We start from the raw sequence: 23,262 nt of genomic DNA on the forward strand, positions 1-23,262 counted from the left end.
GTCATGTGTCTGATGTGTTTAGGGGTGGAGATGAGGGTTTCTTTCCCTGTCACAGTCCCAGAAGCTTTTTTTTTTTTTTGAGACGACGTTTTGCTCTTATTGCCCAGGCTGGGAGTGCAGTGGTGCCATCTCGGCTCACTGCAACCTCCGCCTCCCAGGTTCAAGCAATTGTCCTGCCTCGGCTTCCCAAGTAGCTGGTATTACAGGCGCGTGCCACCACGCCCAGCTAATTTTTTGTATTTTTAGTAGAGACGGGGTTTCATCATGTTGGCCAGGCTGCTCTCGAACTCCTGACCTCAGGCGATCCACCCGCCTCGGCCTCCCAAAGTGCTGGGATTACAGCCGTGATCCACCGCGCCCAGCTGTCCCAGAAGCTGTTGACTGGAATCCCTGAGGCTCCTACCTGGGCCCACATTGGCTGGGCTTCAATTTCTTCCCCAACAACCTCCTGCTGGTGGCCCCAGCCCAGCCCCTTCCCCAGCAGGTCAGGGCTCCTCTGGGGGGCTGGTCCCTTCACTGCTCTGGCCCAGGAAACTGACCCCAAGTCGGAGGCTTCTTTGGGAACCCCGTTCTGTACCCAGTGAGAGGAGAGCCAGGGCCAGGAGGAAGCGACTCTGAGTGGGAGGGAAATTCCTCCACCCATATTGCTTCCCTGGTCCTGGGTCAAATGGCAAGTTAAATTAGCCATTAAATCTGGGGTTGGGCCTGGCACAGTGGGGGCTAAGGCGGGAGTGTTGCTTGAGACCAGGAATTTGAGACCAGTCTGAGCAACGTGACAAAACCAGTCTCTACAAAAAAAAAAAAAAAAGAAGAAGAAGAAGTGGGCCAGGCACGGGGGCTCACTCCTGTAATCCCAGTACTTTGGGAGGCCGAGGTGGGCAGATCACTTGGGGTCAGAAGTTCGACACCAGTGTGGCCAACATGGTGAAATCCCGTCTCTACTAAAAATACAAAAAATTAGTAGGATGTGGCGGTGGGTGCCTGTAGTCCCAGCTACTCGGTAGGCTGAGGCAGGAGAATTGCTTGAACCCGGGAGGCGGAGGTTGCTGTGAGCTGAGATCATGCCACTGCACTCCAGCCTGGGCGACAGAGTGAGACTCCATCTCAAAAAGAAAGAAAGAAAGAAAGTGGGTTTGGTTTCCCAGCAAAACAGGAAGGCAGAGGGCAGCCCTGGGTGGCTGCTGTGAGGGAGTCTAGTCTGGCTCAGGCCTTACTTTCGTCATCTGTAAAGTGAGAAAAAAAGTCCCACCAGCGGAACCTTGCCATCCTCAGAGGAGGACTGGTGCTAGCCGGTTTTACAGATGAGCTGAGGCCACTCAGCTGAAGCCGGACAACTGTGGAGCGGCTGGGCCAGTGTGCAATACCAGTTCTGAGAGCTGAGCCCGAGGACCTCAGCCCTGCACCCCTGGGCTGGAGAGAGCCCACAAGCATCACCCCTTCCAGGCATCACTACTTCATCTGGGGACGGGAAGACTCAGAGGACTGGGCCAGGGCCTCGGGCTGTCAGCTGGGATGCAGCCCTGGGGTTCTAGCTGCCAGCTCCAGGGATCAGGGCCCTATGCTAATGCTCTGCTGTTGCCAACTTTAAATTCTTAGGTTTTTTGTTTGTTTGTTTGTTTTTTGTTTTTGTTTTTTTTTTGCAAGAGGACTTGCATTTTCATTTTGCACTGGATCCCAGAAATTATGTAGCCAGTAGTCCCGGGGGCTCTGGGTGACCCGGCGCACTCTCCCTCCAGCCTTTGGCTTTCACAAAGGGGGCTGAGACCTGGCACTTGGTTCACAGCACCGCTTTTGTGCCCGGCTTCCTCCTGCCCAGTGCCAGGTGGACCCAGAAGTTTCTGCAGGAATGGGAGGGGGGAGGAGAGCCCTGAGCTGGCGAAGCAAGGAGCAGGCTGGCAGCGGAGCCACAGCACAGAGCGAAGAGCTCTCAACAGGTGTCAGGCAGAGGTAAGGGCGGGATGGAGTCTGGTAGGCGGAGGTGGAGGGGGTTTCCGGGCTCAGAGGGAGGGAGGGCCCTGGAATCAAGGCCTGACTTCTTTCTGGCCCCACTTTCTGCTGTTGTGGTCTTGGCAGATTAGTACCCCTCTCTGGGCCTGTTTTGTCATTTGTAAAAGGTTAAAATTGTCCCCACCTCACAGATTCAGACAGTGGACTATCCCCGTGGCTTAGGACATAGCAGGCACTTGACATGTGGAGCCAGCATTTTTCGTGGGGTTCATCTGCCCTCGGCTGGCCCTGCCTTTCCTTGGTGGTGACAGATGGCAGGAAGCCCCTGCCCCATTGGTTGTCTCCCTACTCCCTGCCTCATCCTGGGTGTCCAAGGCCTAGTGTCCGCTGGTTCTGATGGGATTTGAACTCCACTCCCTCCTGGGAGGCTGCCTCCTCTTCCTTCTCTATCCCCTGGGAAAAGGCTGACCCAGCCCTTGGGCCCAGGACACAGAGGCTCCTCTAACCTGGCCCTACCCTTGGGTGGGGTATTTACTACTGGGTTGACCCAAATCGTGTGTCTTTCTGGGGGTGGTGACCTCGCAGGAGTGATGCGTCACTCACTTCCTCCAGGCAGATGGAGATGATCCTTGACAGGTCTGGTGGCTGGCTCGGGGTCTACTGAAGGCTGTCTTGATCAGGAAACTGAAGACTCTCTGCTTTTGCCACAGCAGTTCCTGCAGCTTCCTTGAGGTGAGCCCAGGGCAGGAGCCTCCCCACAGCCCCAGGGATCACCTGAATCTGCAGCCACTCTTTGGGCCTCTGTTTTCCTGTTCATACCCTGGTTCCTTTGCCCCTCAGCAGACTGGCTGAGGACCTACCCTACTTCCTCCAAGCCCAGAGGGGAAGCCAGGTAAGCCTCACAGCCCAGAGGTGTCCTAAGGGGCCTTTTCCTTAGAAGGGCCATGGAGCCAGGCCCAGAGCTCACGCTCACGGTTCACACAGCTTCACTTTGTAAGGAACAAAATGAAACAAAAAATCTCACACACCCAGGTGAGAACAGGAACATCTGGCTTTGAGGGACTGGTGGGCCCCAGCGTCTAGGCTCATCTAGGCCCGTCTGCCCTCTCCAGCCTCTGTGGGGGAAGAGGCAGTACTTCCTCGTTCCAGACCCTCTGGCTGGGAGCCCAGGTCTTGGGCTATGGAGCAGCCCCTGTGTGCAGGCCCCCACCTGCCCGCCACTCTCACAGGCCTCTCCTCTCCAGAAGACCCCCCGCCAAGACAAAAGCCTAGAGGGAGAGAGGCCGGAGTCCCCAGGCTTGGCTTGCAGCCTGGCTCTGCCCAGGACCCGCTGCGGAGTCTTGGGCAAGTTCTATTCTCTCTCCGACCCTTGATCTTGATTTCTTTGAATTGGGAGCTGCGGCAGGTGAGGGGGTCTCTTAGAGCTCTTTCCAGAATACCATGGAAGGGAAAAATCCTAACAGATCAAAGAAGTTTGCTAAGGGTCAGGAAGCAGGGGATACATGGGCCTCTCCTACCCGTGTAGGAGGCAGGAAGGGTCAAAGCAGAGGCCAGCTCTCCTGGACTGTGGGGGAAGGGCTGGCGGGGGGGAGGCCCACGAGGACTGGCCACAGCCACCATGCAGGAACGTCCTGGTGTGGCCTGGCTTGGCTCTCTCAGACCCAAGGCTTCCGTGTAGAATGTCTGTGGTTATTAAACAGACAGGCCTAGTGAAAACAACCCTGCCACCTGCATGTTCTCTGAGCCTCAGTTTCTTCCTCTGGAAAGTGGGTTAACCGCAGTACCCAACTCATAGGCCACCATAAGGATTCAATGAGGTGTGTTTGCAAAGTGCCTGGCAGAGAGTAAGCTGCTCTGTTTCTCATCCTTGTTATTACTGTTATTGAGATGGTTGCTGTCGTTCTTGGGGCCCAAGAAGGGAAGCCAGCCCTGAAGCAAATCCTGCTGGAGTGAGCCTGGGCCCAGAGACATGGCAGGCGGGACAGGCAGCTCCAGGCCCAGATGCTGTCCAGGAGCAGGGCCAAAGCACCCTCTCACTTCTGGGTGTTTGATTCGGGTCACTGGCCTGGGTTAGTGAGAAGGGCTGGAGACGGGATGTTTCCCTCCCTGGTGCAGCCCCCAGCCCCCTGGGTGGCCTTGGGCTAGAGGCTCTGAGTCCTCAGAAGTCAAGTTCATCAGGCCTCCTGCCTGTCTGACCGCCCTGCCCCCACTCCGTGGTTTTCCATCCTGTCACTTGTAGGGCGGGGTCGGCGACCTAGGAGGGCCATGGGTGGAGCTTGGTCTGAGGCTCAGGAAGCGGATGGAGGTGGGCACCAGGGACAGGAAGCCTCCAATCCACCCTTGCGGGCCACCCCCTCCCTGCCTGGTGGGCAGTGCCTTTATGGCCTAAAGGCTGGACCCTGGGGGACTGCTGCTGACTTTTGTTTTAATTGGAAACAAACTGGTATTAACTTCCCATATAAGTACAGTGCAAACAACCTAGAAGTTTATAAAGGGAAAAGTGAAGGTAGCACCCAACCGTCCTGCCCCACCTTCACTTTAACAGGGAATCAACTGCTGGTAGTCCTTGTGGGTCCTTCCAGACACTTTATGTGTGCATTTACAAATATTATGCATAGTTATGTATTTTTAAAAGGCAAGCAAAGGCCGGGTGCGATGGCTGATGTCTGTAATCCCAGCACTTTAGGAGGCCGAGGCGGGCGGATCACAAGGTCAGGAGATGGAGACCATCCTGGCTAACACAGTGAAACCCCATCTCTACTAAAAATACAAAAAATTAGCCGGGCGTGGTGGCAGGCACCTGTAGTCCCAGCTACTCGGGAGGCTGAGGCGGAAGAATGGCGTGAACCCGGGAGGCAGAGCTTGCAGTGAGCCGAGATCGTGCCACTGCACTCCAGCCTGGGCAACAGAGTAAGACTCCATCTCCAAAAAAAAAAAAAAAAAAAAGCAAGCAAAAAATTATGCTATATATTGCAGTTTGTTTTTAGAAATTAAAAAATACATTTTTAAATATATAAAAATATTGTGTGGGCTGGGTGCGGTGACTCATGCCTGTAATCCTAGCAGTTTGGGAGGCCAAGGGGGGTGGATCATTTGAGGTCAGGAGTTTGAGACCAGCCTGACCAACATGGTGAAACCTCGTTTCTACTAAAAATACAAAATTAGCCCAGCGTGGTAGCACACGCCTGTAATCCCAGCTACTCAGGAGGCTGAAGCAGGAGAATCACTTGAACCCAGGAGGCAGAGGTTGCAGTGAGCCGAGATCGCGCCATTGCACTCCAGCCTGGGCAACACAGTGAAAGTCTGTCTCAAAATAATAATAATAATAATAATAATAATAATAATAATAATAATGTGACCATTATCTTAAAATTTTTGGAAAAATACAGTTAAACCAAAAGAAAAAAAGCAGCCCCAGATCCCATCATTCCAGAAATAACCACTATTAACACTAAACACTGGCCAGGCACAGTGCCTCACACCTGTAATCCCAGCACTTTGGAAGGCTGAGGCAGGCGGATCACCTAGGTCGAGAGTTCGAGACCAGCTTGGCCAGCATGGCAAAACCCCATCTCTACTAAAAATACAAAAAAATTAGCTGGGCGTGGTGACCCGCGCCTGTAGTCCCAGCTACTCGGCAGGCTGAGGCAGGAGAATCACTTGAACCCAGGAGGCGGAGCTTGCAGTGAGCCGAGATTGAACCGTTGCACTCCAGCCTGGGTGACAGAGCGAGACTTTATCTCAATAAAAAACAAAAAACCAAAAACACTAATCACCGTGATAGGCAAAAGGCATTTCCTTATTTATTTTTTTGCATCTTTTAAAATATTGTGATATGGTGTCATATTTGAAAGTGATAAAGCATAAAAATATCATGAACCTCTTGAACTCAGTCCCCACTTAAAGACCAGTTACTGTAACTTGCATACCTCTTTGATTCCTCCCCCATTGTTCTTGACTTTTGCTTTTATTTTTATTTATTTATTTTTGAGATGGAGTCTCGCACTGTCACCAGGCTGGAGTGCAGTGGCACGATCTCGGTCACTGCAACCTCCACATCCTCGGTTCCAGCGATTCTCTTGCCTCAACCTCCAGGGTAGCTAGGACTACAGGTATGCACCACCACACCTGGCTAATTTTGTATTTTTTAAGTAGAGACTGGGCTTCACCATGTTGGTCTGGCTTGTCTCAAACTCCTGACCTCAGGTGATCCGCCTGCCTTGGCCTCCCAAAGTGCTGGGATTACAGGCCTGAGCCACCGCACCCGGTCTATTTTTATTTTAATTTATTTTATTTTATTTTTTTGAGACGGAGTCTCTCTCTGTCGCCCAGGCTGGAGTGTAGTGGCACGATCTGGGCTCACTGCAACCTCTGTCTCCCGCCTCTCAGGTTCAAGCGATTCTCCTGCCTTAGCTTTCCAAGTAGCTGGGATTAAGTAGCGTGTTCCAAGTAAGCATGTGCCACCACGCCTGGCTAATTTATTTGTATTTTTAGTAGAGACGGGGTTTCACCATGTTAGCCAGGCTGGTCTCGAACTCCTGACCTCAAGTGATCCGCCTGCCTCCCCTCCCAAAGTGCTGGGATTACAGGCATGAGCCACCGCGCCTGGCCCCTATTGTGTAGTTTTTACTTATCTTCCAATACCTCTTTTTCACTCCTTGTGTCTCTAAGATTCATCCATGTAATTGTAGATCATTGATTTTACCCTGTTACATATTATTCCACAGTGTGAACCTTCCATTGTATAAAACAATTCCATTCTCTTGTTGATGGATATTTGGGGTTTTTCCCCATAGCGATGCTGCTATGAACCTCCTTGGGCACATCTGCAAGAATTTCTCCAGGGCATGTGTACTCAGCTGTGGAATGCAAATGTTTACAACTTTGTTTCCAAGACAGTTTTTTTTTTTTTTTTTTTTTTTTTTGATAGGGAGTTTAGCCCTTGTTGCTCAGGCTGGAGTCTGGAGTGCAATGGCATGATCTCGGCTCACTGCAATCTCTGCCTCCTGGGTTCAAGTGATTCTCCTGCCTCAGCCTCCCAAGTAGCTGGGATTACATGTGCCCGCCACAACGCCTCGCTAATTTGTGTATTTTTAGTAGAGACTGGAGGCGGGGTGGGGTGGGGGGTTGGGGGAGGGGGTTTCACCATGTGGACCAGGCTGGTCTCTAATTCCTGACCTCAGGTGATCCACCCACCTCAGCCTCCCAAAGTGCTGGGATTACAGCCACTGGGCCTGGCTGGCAGTTCTTTAACTTGCTTTCTTCACGTAAATATCCTATAAATATCCTGGCCATTCTTTCCTGCCAAGACATACTGACCTGCATCCTTCTTTTTTTTTTTTTTTTTTTTTTGAGACGGAGTTTCGCTCTTGTTGCCCAGGCTGGAGTGCAATGGCGTGATCTCGGCTCACCGCAACCTCTGCCTCCCAGGTTCAAGTGATTCTCCTGCCTCAGCCTCCCGAGTAGCTGGGATTACAGGCATGTGCCACCATGCCAGGCTAATTTTGTATCTTTAGTAGAGACGGGGTTTCTCCATGTTGGCCTGGCTGGTCTCAAACTCCTGACCTCAGGTGATGCACCTGCCTCGACCTCCCAAAGTGTTGAGATTACAGGCGTGAGCGAGCCACCGCGCCTGGCCCGCATCCTTCATTTTAACAGCCTCCTCGTGCACTTCGGCAGGCTGTGCCTTAACTTAAGCAGTCCCCTAGCAATGGCTACTTAAGTTATTTTTCCTTATCACGTAGAGTGATGTCATGGATGTCCTGGTAATTACAAGAAGGAACATCTTAAGTTTTCCTAGCTCTGTGAAGTTATTCTTCTCCCTATTTTCCAGAGGCAGGGAGAAGGGAAGTTATGCGCTAAGGCTGCGCAGCTGGCGAATGGCAGAGCGGAACTTGAATCTGAGGGTGAACCCTAAGTTTGCCCAGGTGACTACAGGGTGCAAGGCAGGGAGCTGGAGGCCCTCTTTGGGGAGCCCAGGTAGAAACTCCACTGAGTGCAAGCACAGCGTGCTCCGGAACTCAGTTTCCCCATCCGGGGTCATGGTGGCAATAAAGAGAGCTAGAAGTGGGCCTGATCCACACTGCAGGGAGCCGAAAGGCTGTTGTATTTTGGTGGTCACCCCGGGCTGCCCAGTGGGGTGACCGAGGCGCTCACCAGGCGGCGGCACCCGGGTCCGCCTCCCCTTTCCCTTCCCCGCCCGCGCCGCCCGTGGGCGGAGCCACCCGCGGCCCCGAGGCTCCGCCCACCTTCCAGGCCTGGGCCGGGCCGTGACGGCGGCGCTAGGACCCGGCGGGCCGCGGGTGCGGCGAGGCCTGGGCGGCCTGAGGAGCGCGGACCCCGGCGCTCGGCTCCCGGCGCCATGTGAGGGGGCTCGGGGGCCGCGGGGGGCCGGGCGCTCCCCGCCGGAGGTGAGCAGGCGCCGCGCGGGAGCGGGCCGCGGGGGCGGGGGCGGAGGAGGGGGCTGGGGCGGAGGGCGCCGGGAGAGGAGATTGCTAATCGCCGGGGATGGGGATGGATGCGGGTCCCCCGGCGGCACCCCTAGACCCCTTCCCCCTTGGTAGCCGCGCCCCGAGGTTCCGGTCCTCGCGCCCAGGGTCTGTCGCGGGGTCCGCTGGGCCTCTTGCCGCCGACTACCCCGTCAGCGGTCCTGCCTGTCTTTTCTTCCCAGCTGGGGTTAGGGCTCCGGACCCCCGGAGTGCAGGAGGTGGGGAGGGGGTTGACGCGAGGCGCGCGCTGGGTGAGCCCCCCACCAGGTGGACGCACGGGCTCAGCGTCCCGCATCGTCTTGGATTTAGGAGCCCCCCTCCCCCTTCTCCCTGGAGCCCTCCTCCCACGCGGGCTCGTGGGGGCGTCCCGATCTGCGGGAGGACTCCCGGGGCTGGAAGAAGGAAAGCCCCCAAACAGAGGTCAGGGTGTGGCCCCCACCCTCGGCTCCCGCTCAGCTCGCCTGCATGTCCAGCCTTGGGCTGAGTCCATGCTCCTGGCCCAGCGCTCGGGGCTGCCGCCTCCCCAGCGTGAGCAAGCCGCTCCCCAACAGGCCGGCACCCCTAGACCCCCGCCCTGGTGCCGGTGCCGAGCCACGTCCTGGGCACACACTCCATGGCCTCTGACCCGTTCCAGCCGAGAGGGATCCTCCAGGGAGACGAAGTCAGGCTCAGCCCTGGGCAGCTCCCTGTAAACAAGCCTGTAAACAAGGCTCTGGAGCCGGCTCTGGGCGGCCCCGCAAGGCGCTTTGCCTCTCTGAACCTCAGTCTCCTTATCTGTAAAATGGGCAACAAGAGCTCCTACCATGCATTGCCTGGATTCAGTGCGTGGGTGATGCTTAGAACGCATTCCCACACATTCCTTGATATTCCGGGAAAGTCGCCGCACTGGGGTCAGGGGAGGAGTGTTTCACTGACACACTGGAGAGGCGGGCCTTGAACAGTGATTAACCACAAGACTAACAGCTGTTGGCATTGTGGGAGCACTTTCTTTTCTTTCTTTCTTTATTTTATTTTATTTTATTTATTTTTGTTTTTGTTTTTGAGACGGAGTCTCGCTCTGTCGCCAGGCTGGAGTGCAGTGGCACCATCTCGGTTCACTGCAACCTCTGCCTCCCGGGTTCAAGCGATTCTCCTGCCTCAGCCTCCGGAGTAGCTGGGACAACAGGCGCACGCCACCACGCCCAGCTAATTTTTGTATTTTTAGTAGAGACGGGGTTTCACCATATTGGCCAGGCTGGTCTGGATCTCTTCACCTCGTGATCTGCCCACCTCGGCCTCCCAAAGGGCTGGGATTACAGACGTGAGCCACCGCGCCCGGCCAATGTGGGAGCACTTTCAAGCCCCGCGTGTTCCTTGCCACATCTGCTTGAATCCTTCCAACAACCCCTTGAGTTACCGACTCTTATTGTTCCCATTTCACAGATGAGGAAACTGAGGCTCAGAGAGGTCACATGGCTTGCTCGAGGCCCCCCAGCCAGTAAGTCGTGAAACCGGGATTCGCACTGGCAGCTGACATGCTGTACTGACCATGGCCTTCTCAGAGCAGGATTGTGACGGGGCGGACCAGGGGGACGGTGGTCCTGGCTGAGGGCACAGCTCGGGCAAAGGTGGGAAAGTGGGGGGCGGGCAGGGGGCATCCGCAGGAAAGGGTGGCCACGCGTAGTAAGATAGAGGCGGCTGGACCCCTGGGCGCCTTGAATGCCAAGGTCTCAGGGCAGATGGGGCCACCCCAGGATTCTGGATTCCTGTCTTTTGCTCTAACGGTCTGTGAGGGCAAGAACAAGCCGCTCCCTGCTTCTGATGAGGCCCCGTTTTCTGCTCTGTACCGCAGGGCCTGGACTAGATAGGAGTCTGGGCCTCCCTGACTGGCAGCGAGGGGCAGCCGCTGGAGAAACCCGAAGCCGAGCTCCGGATGAGGGGCGCTCCCACGGGGAGGGGGCGGGGTTGGAGAGGGGGCGGGGCCATGATCTAACCAATCAGGAGCGAGGTGTGTGTGCCAAGCCTCCTCTGGCCCGAGGTTCTCTGGCTATTCCTGGTGGCCGTGTAGGAGTAAACAGCGGCTAGGTCAAAGGGCTCAGAGAATACAGGAACTGAGAGGCCCCTGGAGCAGGGGACGGAGCTGAGGAGGGCCCCCTAAGCCCCAGTTTCTTCCCTCTGCACTCCTGCCCGCCCTGCCCCCGGCCTGTCTGCTGGAGGTAGGCTGGACACAGTACATTTTCCCTTTCGCAGGTGGGGAACCCTGGAAAGGAGCTGGGTTTTGGTGGTGGGAGAGGAAGAGATTGGGGTGTGCGGAGCAAAGCTGGGCCGGCCTCCTCACTGCCAGGTCTTCCAAAGGCCCCCCCAGCCACCCCCTGAGACTGTGATTACAGCCATTGGACAGATGAGGAGTCAGCCCTGGCAGAGACTGTTGAGCCTGGACTAGAACCGAGCCTCTCAGACTTGAGTCTGTGCCCTTAGCCCCCGAGAGATCCTGCTTGTTAATGCATTAATTCATTCAGCGATATTCCTGAATCTCCGTGGCTGTGGAGGCACGGGGAAACTGAGTGAGGACCTGGGTGGGCTGTATCCCGCAGGCAGCTCTTAGCCTGGGGGGACGGGAGGACCTAGGGGAGTTCCTGGTCCATGCCAGGCTTGGAGGATGAGTGGGAGTCAGGAGGCCATAGGAGGGAGGGCGTTCCAGGCCAACCTGAGAGAGAGCCAGAGCAGAGGAGTTTGGGGCCTACAAGCGGTGTTGTTTTATTCTGACACCACAGGGACCCAAGGCAGGGTTTAGAGCAGGGTGTGAATGGGGCTCCTACTGCGTGGAGGTCAGGTCCTCCAGCAGGGGAGCCAGCTTTGGCCCTGCCAGCTGCCTTGGTGTGGGAAGGTCCCTGCTTAGGGAGGAGAATGGGCAGGGCTCTGCTGCCACCAGGCTGTGTGACCTCAGGCAGATTCCTGGCCTTTCTGGCCCTCAGTGTCTCCGTCTGCAAAAGGGATACAGTCCTGAGCCTTAAAGTTCTGGGTGCATAGAAGAACTAGTGCGGGGCAGAGAAGGTGTAGCCTTTGGCTTGCTGGACCCAAAGGACCGAAGCCATAATAACCCTTTCTGGTGGCTTGCAGGTGTGAACCCACATCCCTGCCCCCAGGGCCACCTGCAGGACGCCGACACCTACCCCTCAGCAGACGCCGGAGAGAAATGAGTAGCAACAAAGTAAGTCTGCCTTCATTTCTTAACCCCATTGAGCCTCTCACTTCCCTCCATGGAACGGGTTCCTTTGGACCTGTCTCAGGCCCCAGCCACCACGAGTCTCTTCTTCCCCGCAAGAAGCCGCCCATGCCTGGGAGGCCCAGATTTAAGCCCTGGTTTGGCCACTGATCTTCTGAGTGGCTTAGGGCAAGCTCCTGCCTGTTCCCGGGCCCAGGGTCAGCTCTGCCTTCCCAGGCCTGACGGTCTGTCTGTGATGGTCAAGGACTAGCTGAGGTGACTGTGGAGTGCTGTGCAGGAGAGAGGGGTGGGCAGGTGGAGGTGAGCGGGAAATGGGGCAAGGGTGCACTGATCAGAGTTAAAGGTGATACAGCCCGAGCATGACCCTGAGAATGTCAGGATTCCCCATCGTTCTTTCATTCATTCATTCTTTCCTAAGCACTTACTACATGACTGGCCCTGCATGCCCCTTCCCTAGGATCCACTGCAGCCTTGGTGGAGCCTGAGGTTTGGAAGTGGGATGGGGTGGTTGTATTAATTTGAGTTTAATCAGGAAAAAGAAACTACACAGTGATTAAACAGGAAAAGTTTAATGCAAAAAATTATTGACTATAATAGGACACTAGAGTAACAAGGGATTGGAATTCTGAGGAATACAGGAATAGCAGATATTAATATAAGGAGCACCCCTGCCCCCATAAAGGCTGAGATCTGGGCCTTGCTGAAGAAGGCCCAGCTATGGCCCACTGGATGGCTCCAGTACAGAACCGGCCTGGGGAGGGGAAGCCGCCAGCCTCCAGGTGCTGCAGGTGGTTGAGTGTACTGTAGGAGCTGGACTTCGGAGAAGCTGTGATCACAGCGGGAGCCAGAAGCAATATGCCTGACTTGCTGGCACTGCTGGCCTCTGGGCAGTGGGTAAGATGCCCTTACTGGAGAGGCCGTGTGCACTGAAGGAGCCTCCCTAGCAAGCCTACCAGAACCAAGAAGCAAATGCTTTTCCTCCTGCAGTGTCTGTCCAGCACCCTCTACTCACAAAGTTTTATATGCAGCTAACTGACAAGGGAAAATATTTAAAGGGCCCAGATCCATTTCCACAGAGCAGACAAAAAGGATAAATTTGGAGCTAGAGGCAATACATTGGAGAGTTACTGTTGGGGGAAGACCTAGACCCTCTCACTCAGATGTCCCACCTGTCTCTAGACATCCTCTTAGCAGCAGCTATAGGGAATCCTGACATATTCAATCCAGTCCAGCAAACCCTCCCGGAGAACCTTCCATGTTCCAGGCCCGGCCCTGGGATCTAGGATACAGTGGGGAGCAAGGCTGACCTAGTCCCAGAGCTCACGGTCTAATTGGAGGGATGGGAGTTTGAATGCAGTATGATCAGTGTTGTGATGGGGGGACTGAGGTGGCTGAAGGAGGCCTTCCTGGAGGAAGTAGTGCCTGACCTGGTCTGCAACAAAAAGCAGGAGTTAACCAGGCATGGTAGGTGGCAAGGAGGTGGGGCGCTGAGCCTGCCCGGCAGCTGGGCCCTCACTGACCTCTCCTCTCTCCAGGAGCAGCGGTCAGCAGTGTTCGTGATCCTCTTTGCCCTCATCACCATCCTCATCCTCTACAGCTCCAACAGTGCCAATGAGGTCTTCCATTACGGCTCCCTGCGGGGCCGTAGCCGCCGACCTGTCAACCTCAAGAAGTGGAGCATCACTGACGGCTATGTCCCCATTCTCGGCAACAAGGTAGCGCAGCTGCTTTGGGGAGCTCCTCCCTACTGCCCAGCATCACCACTCCCTCCACCTGTTCTTTCCTAAAGGAAAGGTGGACCCTGAGAGTCAAGGCCCTGCCTCCGGTGATTTCAGCTTGCTGCTTGCTGTGTGACCTTGGATAAGTGCGCTGCCCCTGTCTGGGCCTCAGTTCTCTCCAAGTCCCCACCCTTATTGCTAATATCCTACCATCTCCTGAATCAGAATCCTTTTGAAAATGTGTTTCTGTTTTCACTGCTCTCTGTCTCTGCTGGGGAGCCCACACAGGCTTGGGAGCAGAGCACTGGGACATTTGACAACACAAAAGCAGTAATAATACCGGCTGCCTTTTATCAAGTGCCTGTGTGTGCCAGGCACTTTGATCACCAGTAATCCTCAGACAAGCCCTGTGAGGGCAGCATTATTATCTTCCTTGGTGAGATGGAGTAACCAAGGCTCAGAGAGGTGAAGTCACATGTCTAAGGCCACACAGTGAGGGAAGGAAGAAGATGGTATTTTCCTACCCCCTGCTAAGATGCAGCTGCACAGAGAGGCCAAAGTCATTCCTGGGGACTTCTGTTGGCCTTGGGTAGCCATGAAATTCAGATTGTATTTCTGGGGTTCACCCTGTAGCACCTCTTTCTCCTTCCTCACTGACCCTCCTATATTTTCTTCAGGGCCTTCGCATGCAGAGTGTAGAGCCCGGGCTCTGGACACACCCTCACTAGGAAAGGGCACATTAGCAGGTGTCTGGAGACAGGTTAACACCTAAGTGAGTCTTTCTCTACCCTAAGAACCCTTGAAAGCGGAATAAAAATGGGACAGCTTGAGTGTGGGTGATGTGGAAAGGAGAGACAGAGCCTGGCTTGCAGTGCTTCCAGCATCACAGGGGAAGCCAGAAAAACTAGCACTCAGAAAAGTGGGAGCGCCAGTCGAGGTACGTGGGATGTGTTGCTGGATCTTGGAGTAAGGGCTCAGGGAAGGCTGCCTTGGGGAGGGTGGCATTTGAGCTTAGCCTTAAAGGGTGAATGGGAATTCCGTGGGCAAAAAATAGACCCCAGAGAGTATGTGGTTCCAACCCATTCATTTCAGCCATGGAAAAACAAGCCCAGAGTGGCTTTCACACCTTCCTTAATAACAAGGTGGTTCTTGTTTCTGGGTGCTGTGGAAATGTCATGGGTGCTTTTTGGAAGATGTCTTCTTTGGAGAGCTGGGAATCTGTGGTCACATAGACTTTGTGACCTTCTGTTCTCCCACTTGTTGACTCTGCCCCAACTGAATGGCCTTCTTTTGGTTTTCAATGTACCACCTTTATTTCCACATTGGAGCCTTTGTGCTGGCTGTTTCTCCTGCCTTGAGTATGTTTCCCTAGGTGGTCCTTCTTCATCCTTCACATCTCAGCTCAGAGAGACGTCTCTGTTACAGCCGGACAGCTTCTTGCCTGCTGCCCAGGAAAAGCCAATACACTGAGACTGCGGGTGTTGCAGCAGAGAAAGGGTTTAACAATCGCAGGGCCAGCCAAATGAGGAGGCGTGGGATAGTTCTCAAATCTGCCTCCCCCAGAATTTGGAAGCCAGGGTTTTTAAAGGATAGTTTGGCAGGCAGGGGGACTAGAGAATGGTTGGGGATGAAATCATAGGGGTGTTGAAACTGTCTTCACCTGCCGAGTCAGTTCCTGGGTGGGGGCCATGGGCCACTGGTCTGGTTGGCATCCATTGATCTACCAGATTGCAAGGTCTGAAAAATATCTCAGACACTCAGGTTTTACAATAATGATGTTATCTATGTTAAAAACAACGATGATGTTATCTATATTTTAAAAAGCAAACTAAGAACCAATGACTGGTTATAATTCAACTATAGCTACATCTTAGCAGAAAAGCAAGCTAAGAGATAGTGACTGGTTATAGTTTATGCCTACAGCTTGACAGAAAGGTGTGCAGGGGGTGAGACAATCAATTCTTAGTGACCACCTTCTATCGAACTGACTATATGCAGGCAATCATGCATCTATGAAGAGAAGGACAAAGGAAAAGGAAAATAAGTAAAACAAATGATTTTACTACACCTGTATCCTAGCAGAGTCCAGGCCTCTGTCTCAGTTGTTACCTTGTGGCCTTTTATTAACTTTACAAAGTCAGTTTTAGTCCCCAAACAAGGTGGAGTTCAGTTTTGGGAAGTGGCTGTTATCATCTTTGCTTCAGAGTTAAACTATAAAGTAAATTCCTCTCATAGTTAGCTTAGCCTATGGACAGGAATGAGCAAGGGTGGTTAGACTGTGAGGTCAGAAACAGGATGGAGTCAGTTATGTTAGATTCCTCTCACAAATTAGATTCTTTTTTTTTGTTTTGTTTTGTTTTTTGAGATGGAGTTTCGCTCTTGTTGCCCAGGCTGGAGTCCAATGGCTCGATCTCGGGTCACCGCAACCTCTGCCTCTGGGGTTCAAGCGATTCTCCTGCCTCAGCCTCCCGAGTAACTGGGATTACAGGCATGTGCTACCACACCTTGCTAATTTTGTATTTTTCATAGAGATGGGGTTTCTCCATGTTGGTCAGGCTGGTCTCGAACTCCTGAGCTCAGGTGATCCGCCCACCTCAGCCTCCCAAAGTGCTGGGATTACAGGCGTGAGCCACTGCACCTGGCCTTCCAGGCCACCACTCCTAAAGTGCCCTGGCTGCAGTCGCTCTTTGGTCACTTGCCCCTGTTTCCCCTCCCTTCCCCTCCCCTCCCTCTCCCCCCTCTCTGTCCCCTCCCCCTCTCTTCTTCCCCTCCCCCTCCCCCTTCTCCCTCTCCTCTCCTTTCCTTTCCTTTTTCCCCTTTCCTTTCCTTTTTCTTTTCTTTCTTCTTTCCTTTCCTTGTTTCTTTTCTTTCTTTCTTCTTACCTTTCTTTATTTCGACAGAGTCTTGCTCTGTCATCTAGGCTTGAATGCAGTGGCACGATCTAGGTTCACTGCAACCTCTGCCTCCAGGTTCGAGCAATTCTTGTGCCTTAGTCTCCCGAGTAGCTGTGATTACAGGCACGCGCCACCACGCCCGGCTAATTTTTGTATTTTTTGGTAGAGATGGGATTTCACCATATTGGCCAGGCTAGTCTCGAACTTCTGACCTCAGGTGATCCGCCTGCCTCGGCTTCCCAAAGTGCTGGGATTACAGGCATGAGCTACAATGCTTAGCCATTTGCCACTATTTTCTTTCTTTTTCCTGGCATGTATTATGTACATTCTTATCTGTCTCCCCACCTGTTTCTTGAAGGCAGAAGCCTGGTCTGTTTTGCTCCTTGCTCTGCCCCAGGACTTGGCCATTAACCAGCTTGCTATCAATGTGTGCTGAATGTGGAATGAATGGGCTCAGTTTCCCTGTCTTTAAAATGGGCATAACAATTCCTGGGTCCTGGAGGCCTGGATGTATGGAGCACAGGGCCAGCACAGAGTGGCCGTGATAATGTTGACTTTCCTTATCCACCAGACACTGCCCTCTCGGTGCCACCAGTGTGTGATTGTCAGCAGCTCCAGCCACCTGCTGGGCACCAAGCTGGGCCCTGAGATCGAGCGGGCTGAGTGTACAATCCGCATGAATGATGCACCCACCACTGGCTACTCAGCTGATGTGGGCAACAAGACCACCTACCGCGTCGTGGCCCATTCCAGTGTGTTCCGCGTGCTGAGGAGGCCCCAGGAGTTTGTCAACCGGACCCCTGAAACCGTGTTCATCTTCTGGGGGCCCCCGAGCAAGATGCAGAAGCCCCAGGGCAGCCTCGTGCGTGTGATCCAGCGAGCGGGCCTGGCGTTCCCCAACATGGAAGCATATGCCGTCTCTCCCGGCCGCATGCGGCAATTTGACGACCTCTTCCGGGGTGAGACGGGCAAGGACAGGTACCAGCCTCCTGCCTGCCCCCTCTGGCCAGCACTGTGCTCCTTCTCAGCATGCCCCATCCAGAGGGCCTGTTGCTCCCAGCATGCACTGCTCTGAGGGGTAGTCAAGTCCTGCCGTCCTCTGGTTGGGCCTCCTAGGAGAGTTCTCTTCATGTCCAGCTGTTCACATGGGTCCTCTCCAGCATGCTCTGCATGGCCTGGTTTGTCCAAGAGGGCTTTCTCCTGGCATACCTTGCTGTGAGGGCACAAGGGCTCCCACCCAGCATGCTCTGCTCTGAGGTTGCACAGTCAGTCCTAGCATCTTTCTGAGAGAAGCTCCCCATAGTGTACCCAATGTAAAGTCTTGACTGTTCCCAGCATGTCTTGCCTTAAGCACACAGTTGCTCCTGGCATGCTCTGCTCCAGCGATGCATCACTCCCGGCATGCCCTGCTGTGACTAATCTCCCTAGGAAAGCTAGGCCAGTGCTGCCCAATAGAAATCTATGTGAGCCACATATGTCATTTATTTTCATAGTAATCGCATTTTAAAATTAGTGAATAGCTGTGTGCGGTGGCTTGTACCTGTAGTCCTAGCTACTCAGGAGGCTGAGGCAGGAGGATGACTTGAGCCTGGGAGGTTGAGGCTGCAGTGAGCCAGGATGGTGCCACTGCACTCCAGCCTGGGTGACAGAATGAGACTACATCTTACATCTCCTTAAGAAAAAAAGTAGTAAAAGCAACTTTAATATATTTTTAACCCAATATGTTCAACATATAGCTCCTGTACATATTTTGTTAGATTTATACCTAAATATTTAAAAAATTTTGGAGCTATTATAAATGGCATTAACTTCTTTTGTTCCCAATTGTTAATTGCTAATATATAGAAATGGCATATAGAAATTGATTTCTGTGGCTGGGAGCGGTAGCTTATGCCTGTAATCCCAGTACTTTGGGAGGCCGAGGTGGACGGATCACGAGGTCAGGAGTTTGAGACCAGCCTGGCCAGCATGGTGAAACCCCGTCTCTAGTAAAGATACAAAAAATTAGCTGGGCGTGGTGGCGCACACCTATAATCCTGGCTACTCAGGAGGCTGAGGCAAGAGAATTGCTTGAACCGGGGAGGTGGAGGTTTCAGTGAGCTGACATCCTGCCATTGCACTCCAGCCTAGGCCACAAGGCGAGACTCCATCTCAAGAAAAAAAGAAAAAGAAAAAAAGAGAAATTGATTTTTGTGTGTTGATCCTGTATCCTGTAACCTTGCTAAACTTACTTATTGGTTCTAGGAGATTTTTTTTTTTTTTTTTTTTTTTGAGAGGGAGTCTTGCTCTGTTGCCCAGGCTGGAGTGCAGTGGCATGATCTTGGCTCACTGCACCTCCACCTCCTGGGTTCAAGTGATTCTGCTGCCTCAGCCTCCCAAGTAGCTGGGACCACAGGCTTGCGCCACACACCCAGCTAATTTATGTATTTTTGGTAGAGACAGGGTTTCACCGTGTTGGCCAGGCTGGCCTCAAACTCCTGACCTCAGGCGATTCACCCGCCTTTGCCTCCCAAAGTGCCGGGATTACAGGCGTGAGCCAGCCACCATGCCCAGCCTGTTCTAGGAGATTTTTGTAGACTCTTTGGGATTTTCCATGCAGATAATCATGTGACATGCAAATAAGGACAATTTTATTTCTTCCTTTCTAATCTGTATGCCTATTTCTTCTTTTTGCTTTATTGCACTTGTTAGGATTTTCAGTACAATGTTCAATTGTATTGGAAATGGTGAGAGTGGACTTCCTTGCCTTGGTCCTAGTCTTAGGGAGAAAGTATTCAGTTTTTGTTTGTTTGTTTGTTTGTTTTGAGATGGAGTCTTGCCCTGTCACCCAGGCTGGAGTGCAGTGGCACAATCTCAGCTCACTGCAACCTCCGCCTCCCAAGTTCAAGCGATTCTCCTGCCTCAGCCTCCCGAGCAGCTGGAATCATAGGCACGTGCCACCACGCCAGCTAATTTTTGTATTTTTAGTAGAGATGGGGTTTCACCATGTTGGCCAGGCTGGTCTCAATCTCTTGACCTCGTGATCTGCCCGCCTTGGCCTCCCAAAGTGCTGGGATTACAGGCATGAGCCACTGCGCCCGGCCAATTTTTTTTTTTTTTTGGAGAAGGAGTCTCACTCTGTTGCCCAGGCTAGAGTGTAGTGGTGCGATCTCGGCTCACTGCAACCTCCACCTCCTGGGTTCAAGCAATTCTCCTGCCTCAGTCTCCCATGTAGCTGGGACTACAGGCACGTGCCACCATGCCTGGCTAATTTTTGTATTTTTAGTAGAGACAGGGTTTCGCCATGTTGGCCAGGCTGGTCTCGAATTCCTGACCGCAGGTGATCCGCCCACCTCGGCCTCCCAAAGTGCCAGGATTACAGGCATGAGCCACTGCACCTGGCTAAGTTTTAATTTTTTGTAGAGATGAGGTCTCACTATGTTCCCCAGGCTGGTCTTGAAGTCCTGGGATTACAGGTATGAGCCACCACGCCTGGTCTCCCTTCTTTTTTCCATACTACCTAAGAAATGCAGTGTGTATTTACACGTACAGCCCATCTCAATCACACATGGCTGGTGGCCACTGTAGTGCGAGCACAGCTCTTGGTTCTGGGCTACTCCTTCAGGCCTTGCTCTGAACTGCAGTCACTCCAGCATGAACTTATCTGATTAGTCTCCCCTTAGGAGTTTGCTTCTAGCATGGGCACAACTGTTTTTAGCATGCTCTATGATCATAGTCACTCAGCCTGCCCAACTGTGACCCAGCTCCCCAGGAGACAGTTCATTTCTAGCATGCCCTGTTCCCATTCTTCCCCTCAAAGGAGCTCCCTCCACACCCCTCACCTCTGCCTGGACAGCCCTCTGCCACATGCCATGCTCCCACAGCGAGGCTGGACTTGGGGTAACCAAAGTGGGAGTGGGGCCCCGATGAGTGGATGGGAGGAGTTCCAGGGAACTCCACGTGGGTGACCCTGGGTCACCTGCTCCCATCTCTCCCTGCATGCGCCCTCATCGTGACCCCTCTCCATCCCCAGGGAGAAGTCTCATTCGTGGTTGAGCACAGGCTGGTTTACCATGGTGATCGCGGTGGAGTTGTGTGACCACGTGCATGTCTATGGCATGGTCCCCCCCAACTACTGCAGGTGAGCCCTCCTTGCCAGCGCCCTCCCAGGACAACACCCAGGCACTGGCCACAGGATGGAGCTCTAGGGGCTGGAAACCTTGGCTGAAGGTGCCTTTGAGGGCCTCTGCTTCATTGTTTTCAAACTGTTCTTCAGAGATCTAGGCTTCTTCTCCTTCCTGAGGGGCCTCCACTCCAAGCTCCGCCAGAGTTTATTTATTAATAATAACTATTAGTAGTAGCATTATATGAAAAGCCCACTAGGGGACAGCTATACTTTACTGAATACTGACCAGGTACCAAGCATGGCCACATGTAGTCTCTCACTTACTCCTCACAGCAACCTTACGGGATAAGAACTGTTATTCTTCCCATTAATTAAATGAGAAAAACTGAGGAGTATGTTTTATGAGTAGCCAAAGGTCCTCCAAACAGTAGGAAGAGGGGCCAGGCTCCAGTGCTCACAGCCCTCACCACTGCTCCACACTGCCGCCTTCTTAGGCATTTAAAAAAAAAAAAAAAATTTGGTGGTTACACACTTAGTCTACCCTGCACCCATTTTATGGATGGGGAAACCGAGGCCCCAGGAGGCATGGGGATTTCTCCTATTGAGGTCCTATGGTAAGCGAGGGGCTGAAAGGGCAAGGACCCTGCCAGCGCCCACCTTGCCCTGATGACGCCCGTCTGCTCTGTCCCAGCCAGCGGCCCCGCCTCCAGCGCATGCCCTACCACTACTACGAGCCCAAGGGGCCGGACGAATGTGTCACCTACATCCAGAATGAGCACAGTCGCAAGGGCAACCACCACCGCTTCATCACTGAGAAAAAGGTCTTCTCATCGTGGGCCCAGCTGTATGGCATCACCTTCTCCCACCCCTCCTGGACCTAGGCCACCCAGCCTGTGGGACCTCAGGAGGGTCAGAGGAGAAGCAGCCTCCGCCCAGCCGCTAGGCCAGGGACCATCTTCTGGCCAATCAAGGCTCGCTGGAGTGTCTCCCAGCCAATCAGGGCCTTGAGGAGGATGTATCCTCCAGCCAATCAGGGCCTGGGGAATCTGTTGGCGAATCAGGGATTTGGGAGTCTATGTGGTTAATCAGGGGTGTCTTTCTTGTGCAGTCAGGGTCTGCGCACAGTCAATCAGGGTAGAGGGGGTATTTCTGAGTCAATCTGAGGCTAAGGACATGTCCTTTCCCATGAGGCCTTGGTTCAGAGCCCCAGGAATGGACCCCCCAATCACTCCCCACTCTGCTGGGATAATGGGGTCCTGTCCCAAGGAGCTGGGAACTTGGTGTTGCCCCCTCAATTTCCAGCACCAGAAAGAGAGATTGTGTGGGGGTAGAAGCTGTCTGGAGGCCCGGCCAGAGAATTTGTGGGGTTGTGGAGGTTGTGGGGGCGGTGGGGAGGTCCCAGAGGTGGGAGGCTGGCATCCAGGTCTTGGTTCTGCCCTGAGACCTTGGACAAACCCTTCCCCCTCTCTGGGCACCCTTCTGCCCACACCAGTTTCCAGTGCGGAGTCTGAGACCCTTTCCACCTCCCCTACAAGTGCCCTCGGGTCTGTCCTCCCCGTCTGGACCCTCCCAGCCACTATCCCTTGCTGGAAGGCTCAGCTCTTTGGGGGGTCTGGGGTGACCTCCCCACCTCCTGGAAAACTTTAGGGTATTTTTGCGCAAACTCCTTCAGGGTTGGGGGACTCTGAAGGAAACGGGACAAAACCTTAAGCTGTTTTCTTAGCCCCTCAGCCAGCTGCCATTAGCTTGGCTCTTAAAGGGCCAGGCCTCCTTTTCTGCCCTCTAGCAGGGAGGTTTTCCAACTGTTGGAGGCACCTTTGGGGCTGCCCCTTTGTCTGGAGTCACTGGGGGCTTCCGAGGGTCTCCCTCGACCCTCTGTCGTCCTGGGATGGCTGCCGGGAGCTGTATCACCTGGGTTCTGTCCCCTGGCTCTGTATCAGGCACTTTATTAAAGCTGGGCCTCAGTGGGGTGTGTTTGTCTCCTGCTCTTCTGGAGCCTGGAAGGGAAGGGCTTCAGGAGGAGGCTGTGAGGCCGGAGGGACCAGATGGTGGAGGCCAGCAGCTAGCCATTGCACACTGGGGTGATGGGTGGGGGCGGTGACTGCCCCAGACTTGGTTTTGTAATGATTTGTACAGGAATAAACACACCTACGCTCCGGCTTTGTGTCCTGTGTCTCCTGGGTCGAGCACAGCCTTCTGGTCCAGCGCTGCATGCGGCCTCAGGACCACGTCTTCCGGTTGGGGGCTCCCAGTAAAGCGATCCTCAGCTTTTTCAGCAGCCAGTGGCCAGTGAGGTGTGTATTTTTGCGTCTTGAGTGGAGACCTGGGGGCTCTGGGGATGGTGGGGGCGTGTGGAGCCAGGCCCATCTGGCTTTTCCTGTCCCCACCTCACCCTGCCTGTGTGACCATGGGCAAGTCACTTCGCCTCTGAGAGCCCCAATTCCTTCAAGGGCAAAAGGGGACCAGACACCGCCCTCAAGGAGCTCAGGTTCCAGGAGGGGAGGAGCCCCGTGGTACACTAGGAAGAATTCCCACAGAAGCTGGGAGAAGAGTTTGAGCAGTGAATGCAGAAGGGGTGAGGGGAAAGACATCCCAGGCCACAGAGCCAGAGGTCTCTCAGCTCCTTAAGCGTCTGGGGACCTGATGGGTGGGAGCTGAGATTTCCTGCCAAACCCAGCAGGAGGGAGCCTGGCGGGGCTGCAACACTGGCAGGAGTGTGGTGAGCGGTGGTTGCCACCAGCCTCTCTGCAAAAGGGCTGTGTACTCCAGGTTGGCAGGAGGCAGGGGGTCTGTGACTCCAGAGATTACAAACTGTTTGGGCAGATAAGATGCCCTCGGGGGCAAAGCCTAACAAAGAGTGACTGTGTAAGACATGGGCAGGCAGCCTGCTGGGATCTCCCAGGGT

The 23,262-nt window shown here is 53.9% G+C and overlaps 1 protein-coding gene across 9 annotated transcripts; it reads left to right on the plus strand.

Annotated features, from left to right (window-relative positions):
* The first annotated feature begins 801 nt into the window (after window positions 1-801).
* ST6GALNAC6 (ST6 N-acetylgalactosaminide alpha-2,6-sialyltransferase 6) lies at window positions 802-22,516 on the plus strand. Of its 9 annotated transcripts, XM_057298626.2 has the most exons (8): window positions 802-1,947; window positions 2,584-2,679; window positions 9,858-9,912; window positions 11,535-11,625; window positions 13,176-13,355; window positions 16,824-17,230; window positions 20,265-20,372; window positions 21,049-22,516. In XM_057298626.2, exons 3-8 carry the CDS (start codon window positions 9,887-9,889, stop codon window positions 21,236-21,238), a joined length of 1,002 nt encoding a protein of 333 aa, XP_057154609.1. In that variant the 5' UTR covers window positions 802-1,947; window positions 2,584-2,679; window positions 9,858-9,886; the 3' UTR covers window positions 21,239-22,516. The 9 variants fall into 9 exon arrangements, with proteins under 9 accessions (XP_057154609.1, XP_054973554.1, XP_034785017.1 ...); XM_034929123.3 differs by lacking the exons at window positions 802-1,947; window positions 2,584-2,679 and adding an exon at window positions 8,205-8,357 and having other exon boundaries at window positions 21,053-22,516; XM_034929127.3 differs by lacking the exons at window positions 802-1,947; window positions 2,584-2,679 and adding an exon at window positions 8,206-8,357.
* Window positions 22,517-23,262: the final 746 nt, after the last annotated feature.

Source organism: Pan paniscus, chromosome 11, assembly GCF_029289425.2.
Source record: "Pan paniscus chromosome 11, NHGRI_mPanPan1-v2.0_pri, whole genome shotgun sequence".
In the NCBI taxonomy this organism is placed as follows: Eukaryota; Metazoa; Chordata; class Mammalia; order Primates; family Hominidae; genus Pan; species Pan paniscus.